Here is a 5997-nt window from a genome sequence, read left to right as displayed (position 1 = left end):
TCATATTTAGAGATATGAAAGTGCATACAGTATGGGGTAACTAGTTGCCCTGTGCATTAACAATTGTCACAAATTGGGCACCCATTAGCACAATACAGTTTTATTGAAATGTTTATTTGTTAGCTGCTATTTCTTTTTGCAGAATGCTATATTTATAGGGTAACTGTTTCATACAGGAAGCTAATTGCATTAATGATGATTATGATACAGTTTATAGTAGTCATGTATATTTTCAAACATAGTGACATTTTACAGGCATCAAACCGAAAGCTCCATATGAATTTCTAAGAAAATCATAGGTTGTTAAAAACACAATGGTTACTATAGTGTCAAGTGTCCAAGCGCCACACACAATATACTCTGCGTGTGGGATGAGGTAAAACAAGTTTCCTCTGGTTTCCAAGAGAAAGAACGTTTCATGCCTTGTACCGGCTTTCAGTGATGGTGGCTGCTGATCTGAGAGACAACATAACCTGCTCCATTTGCCTAAGCATTTATACTGATCCTGTATCCCTTTCGTGTGGCCATAACTTAGCAATGGCGGCTGCCGATATAAGAGATGAACTGACCTGCTCCATCTGCAAGGAAATTTATACTGATCCAGTATCCCTGCCGTGTGGCCATAACTTCTGCTGGGTCTGCATTGGTAAAGCATGGGATTGGCAGGAGAGTATAGAGGAAGATCCTTCCTGCCCTGAATGCAGACAGAGGTACAGGAGACAACCTGAACTGAAAAGGAACCTAAGGCTGAGTAACATAGCTGAACGATTATATTCTTCTCACCCAGAGCAGGATGGGACTGGGATCTTCTGCACCAACTGTATTTATTTTCCTGTACCTGCTGCAAAATCCTGTCTCTTGTGTGAGGTTTCTCTGTGTGATGCCCATGTGAAGGTGCACAACAAGTCAGCAGAACATGTCTTAACTGAACCCACCACTTCCATGGGGAACAGAAAATGCTCTGTACACAATGAGCTCCTAAAGTATTACTGCTGTGAGGATGGTGTCTGTATCTGTACCTCTTGCTGTCTGGCCGGAGAACACAAGGGACACAGGGTGGAGCCGCTGAATGAGGCCTCTGAGAAGAAGAAAGGGAAATTGAGGAATGTTCTGGAAAAACTGAACCCAGAGATAGAGGAGACTGAGAGAAGAGCCCAGAGGCTGCAGAAGCGAAGGAGAGAAGTGGAAATAAAAGCAGTCAGTGAGACAGAGAGAGTCACTGCCCTGTTTAAGGGCATCAGGGAACATCTTGAAGCCCTAGAGAAGCAACTCCTGTATGACATCTCCAGGCTGAAAGGGGAGCATTCCCAACAACTCTGGGATCAATTTCAGCAGCTTGGAATAAAGAAGGATGAGTTGTCCAAGAAGATCCATCACATTGAGGAGCTATGCAACATGGCAGATCCACTCACTGTCCTACAGGAACAGGAATCAGATGGAACTGTTTTTTATGGGGCTGATGGGGCAGATAATGAGGGCAGAGAGAGTGCTGATATAAAGGTCCCTGCTGTAGAAGGTCTGGATGTAGGACTGATCTCAGAGACATTACTCACTGGCTTAACTGGGATTGTGACTGGGATAAAGAAAAGGTGGATCTATGGACAGGAGGCAACAGACATGTTACTGGATATAAACACTGCTGAGAATCATGTATCTTTATCAGGGGACAGGAAAACTGCTTCCTACTCACATACAGAGCAGTGCCTCTTAAATACCCCAGAAAGGTTTCAGAATTATTCTCAGGTGTTAAGCACCAGGAATTTCCCCTCAGGGCAACATTGCTGGGAAGTGGAGGGTAGTGAATCAGGGGAGTGGTGTATGGGAGTGGCCTACCCCAGTATAGAGAGGGGTGGGAGACAATCCTTTATTGGAGATAATAGCAAGTCTTGGTGTTTGTGTATGGAGAACAATAGCTATTCAGTGAGACATGACAGTAAAGGAAGAGAATTACCCCACTACCCTTCCTGCAGAAGAATCAGGATCTCACTGGACTATGAGGCCGGGTGTCTGTCCTTTTATGAGCTAAGTGAGCCAATCAGACACTTACACACCTTCACTGCCTCCTTCACTGAGCCCCTTCATGCGGCATTCTTGGTATGGTGGGCTGATTCCTTTGTAAAAATTCTCAGTTAGGACTCTGTCCAACAGACAAACCCATACATAGGCATTCAGACACGGAAGCTTGGTACCTGAGGTCTTCCTCACACTTGAGAAAGGGCCAGGTGCCCGAAACATGTTGTGTGGTAATGGAATAAAAAGCCTAATTGCAGTTACTCTGCTTTTGTGAGTGTTTCCAACTGCTACTATAAATCGAATATATAAGGGATGCCAGAGGCGGAGCACCCAAGGAATCACCACAAGAACTGTTTGAATTAACGCTAATCAGTGTAAAAAGCCTTTTTGGAGTCTTCCAGATAAGGGGTCTTTCTGTAATTTAGATCTCCATACTCAGGGGTGATCCTGGCCCCTCAGCCGCCTAAGGCAGCTTGGTGTTGCTGCCACAACCCTCCCCGGTGTGCTCACCTTTTTGTTCTGGGGGGGGGGGTCCATGAGGGCGGTGGAGAGGGCTAGGATGCTAGCGCAGAGAGCATAATTGCGCTCTCTGCACTAGAAGAATTTCCGGTTTGAAAAATGGAAATTTGGCTCTTAAAGTACCAGGAGCACCATTTTTGCTGCCCCTGGCACCTAGTGGGGCACTGCCATCTGAGGCGAGTTACTCAACTCAGTTACCCCTGTCCATACCTTAAGTCTACTAAAAATAATAAAACGTTAATTAAACCTAATAGGATTGTTGTGCATTTAATAAGGATCAATAATATCTTAGATGAGATCAAGTACAAGCTACTGTTTTATTATTACAGAGAAAACAGAAATCGTTTTAAAATTTAAATTATTTGATTAAAATGCAATCCATGGGAGATGGCGATCCTAAATAACTGATCCCGTATCTGTAGAAGCTTGGGACCAAGAAGGATACTTTGTTTGAGCCAGTGTGCTAAAAAGTAAATGTGTTATAACAAATGTAATAGAAACAAGTATAGTTACCAGCTTGCACACCCTGGCTCTCCAAATTGTATATTGCCCGGTGCCCGGCCGAGAAGGCTTCGGAAACCCACAAACTTCAGACAAAGCATGCTTGACAAAGGGGATCACCCCGAAACGTTGCATCACGCAAATAAAATATAGCAAGGGTTGTCCCTGCTTGCAACTAAGACCTGTGTGCCGGTGGAATTATTTACTCTTATTACATATGTAGCCTGTATACTTCTGTGTTGTAAACCTTTGCATCAGACAATAGTGGTCATTTATCAAGACTGGGCAAATTTGCCCATGGGCAATAACCAATGGCAACCAATCAAATTGCCGCATTCATGGTTCTACTTGCAGCTGGCTTTAAAAAGCTAATCACTGATTGGTTGCTATAGGTAACTGCCCAAGGGCAAATTTGCCCAGTGTTGATAAATGAGCCCCACTTTGTGAGTTAATCTCTTTACTGAGCTACATAGTAACATAGTAACACACATAGTAACATAGTCAAGATGAATCATATAGAAAATTATGAGTTATTGCAAGAACAAGATGAAAGACAGTTGCAATTTTGCTCCCATTGCTGCCATGGGCAAGGTGCTGAATGTCAAGGTTAGATGTGGGTGGGTGCTGGGAGCTGCGCAGGACTCTGGCAACAATATCAGGTGACTGATTAAGATAAGAAAAGTTTAAGCCTTGAAGGCTAATTCATTTACTAAAGAGCCACAGTCTTCCCGGACCCAGAAATAAAGTCAGACGTGCCCCTGATGTTAATTCCAGATGTCACAGAAAAGGTCGCATTTAGAAAAACCGAAATCACATGTAAATTTGTGCTCTCCTTGCAAAATGCTAAATTACAGTTGATATTAAAGGCGCCGGAAGGGAATGCTAATTTTGTTATTCTGTTGTTGACAGTTTTTTAATAAATGCCGAGGTACAAATGTCTCACGTTATATCTCACAGACATCCAAGGCAATCCAATCTAACAATACCTAAGAGGAATTTAAAATGAGTGTAACATACGGAAATGCAATCATGTCATGTATCTGAGCGTTCACCGTGTCGCCTCGTTAGAAGATGTCTCAGAGATGCTGCCAGAATATTTTAACCAATTTACAATTGCCTACTGACTGTAAACAGCTTTCTGGTAAATATAAATCGAATTTAATGGTTTTCAGTGTAACGGGGGCAGAGCTGCATGGGGGGGGCAAAGGGGTGTTGGGCAGTTTTCTAGAGAACAGTTAAAACAATATGTTAATTTGGTCTTAGTGGGGCATGAGCTTAAAATAAAATGACACAAACCCATCAAGTTCACATCTACCAAAATTCTCTATGACCAATTCAGAGGAAGGCACTCAAATCTCTGCCATGAAGCGACAGGGATGAGCCCTGAGTAAGTGCCCGGTAGGGGTAGGGTTATCTGTATGTCCTAATAAATGATTTGAACTTAATTATAATTTCTGGCCTTTACTTTCGGAGAAACAACTTTTTGTTGCTTCAGATTTTTGCACCCATGGACTGGGGTGAACTGTGAGTATTTTCTCTCCCGTTATTATTTACTTATTTTTTCTTTTTGATTAACAATGGTACGGTTATTGCTATTGCGTACCATATTTCTAATGTTTGATACAAGGATGAGTCCTCCTAATATGATTGGTCCTTGGTTTAATTACTATTGAACATTTCTTGCTGAAAAGACTTCAGTTCATTCTGAATCCTGAATCCCTCTCTTGTTAAGGAAACCCATAACTGTCCCTACCCTTTCTATTCAAATGGTGAAATCTAATTTCCTTCGCCCAGCAATAAATATCTCATTCCCCCATCTTTTGGTAGGGAATCCCATAACCTGACTGACCTTAAAGTAAAGAGACCCTTTCTATGCTCATAGTGAAATCTCCTCTCCTTCCCACCAATGAATCATTCATTCCCCTGTCTCTTGGCAGGGAATCCCATTCAAGAATAAACCCAGTTTAACGAGACTTTCATTGTTCGTGAGCTTGATCATCCATTCCTAGATCCTGTGGCTACCCTCCAGGGCATAAGGCACTTTTTGGTCTTGATTTGATTGTATCTGTTCTCCTTTCTGTATTAAAGAGGCTGGAATTGGAACTGCACCACGTATTTCTAGAGATTGTCTGCTCTCACAAAAGATGGAAATGTATAATATATTAAGACAGCTTTCAGCTTTTTCATTCAATCAATTAAATATTCTGCCTAAATTGCCTTCTTTGTATCAGTGTACAATAGATGACACATGAGAGAAACAAAATGTAAAAAGGACTAATATCATGCTTAAATAATAGAGTTCTGCCTCGTGTCAGGCTTGCATTTAGAGTGGTCCAAATAAATGCCAATTGCCCAGGGTCCATTATAAATTGTCCTACTGATGCAATCATGCCTTATTGTCTTCCTTTTGATTAAATGTCTCCATCTTTCCTACTGTCACCATCTTAACCTTCTCCACCTAGAGTTTCCACCTTGTACTAATGTCTCCATCTTCCCTACTGTCCTCGTCTTGCACATCTACACAATATCTGCTTAAATTTAAACTACTAACCTACAACCATATTCTGGGCCATAGTATTTTGAGGACCCCAAAGATTTCTTGCCACCGGGAACATAACATTTAGAATTTCTTCCATCTCTTATCTGTTCATTCCTCCTCCCAACATAGCCCATAACACAAGGACAATAAATAAGGATATGACCCTAAGGGAGAGGCAGCCTAGGAATCTTCCATGAATGGCCACACTGCCTGGAACCTGTGAACCAGTGAGTCTTCACTTTTGAAGAAATAACTTTTTTGCCACACATCATGACATGAACCAATGGATAGAATTATATATAGAGTAAGTAGCCATGAGTAATGTGATGTGACATACAGCATTTACTCCAATAGAATTTTGCAACGTGAAGAGTCAGTGTCGGACTGGCCCACCGGGATAACAAGAAAACTCCCGGCGGGCCCAG

At 42.2% G+C, this 5997-nt stretch overlaps 1 protein-coding gene across 1 annotated transcript; it reads left to right on the top strand.

Annotated features, from left to right (window-relative positions):
- Positions 1-472: 472 nt before the first annotated feature.
- LOC108702664 (E3 ubiquitin-protein ligase TRIM7) lies at positions 473-3092 on the top strand. The gene has a single exon (XM_018238269.2). It carries the CDS (start codon positions 538-540, stop codon positions 2131-2133), a length of 1596 nt encoding a protein of 531 aa, XP_018093758.2. The 5' UTR covers positions 473-537; the 3' UTR covers positions 2134-3092.
- The last annotated feature ends 2905 nt before the right edge of the window (positions 3093-5997 follow it).

Source organism: Xenopus laevis, chromosome 9_10S (genome assembly GCF_017654675.1).
Source record: "Xenopus laevis strain J_2021 chromosome 9_10S, Xenopus_laevis_v10.1, whole genome shotgun sequence".
Classification (NCBI taxonomy): domain Eukaryota; kingdom Metazoa; phylum Chordata; class Amphibia; order Anura; family Pipidae; genus Xenopus; species Xenopus laevis.
The sequence above is the reverse complement of the archived record's forward strand: the minus strand, read 5'-3'. Positions and strand labels throughout refer to the sequence as shown.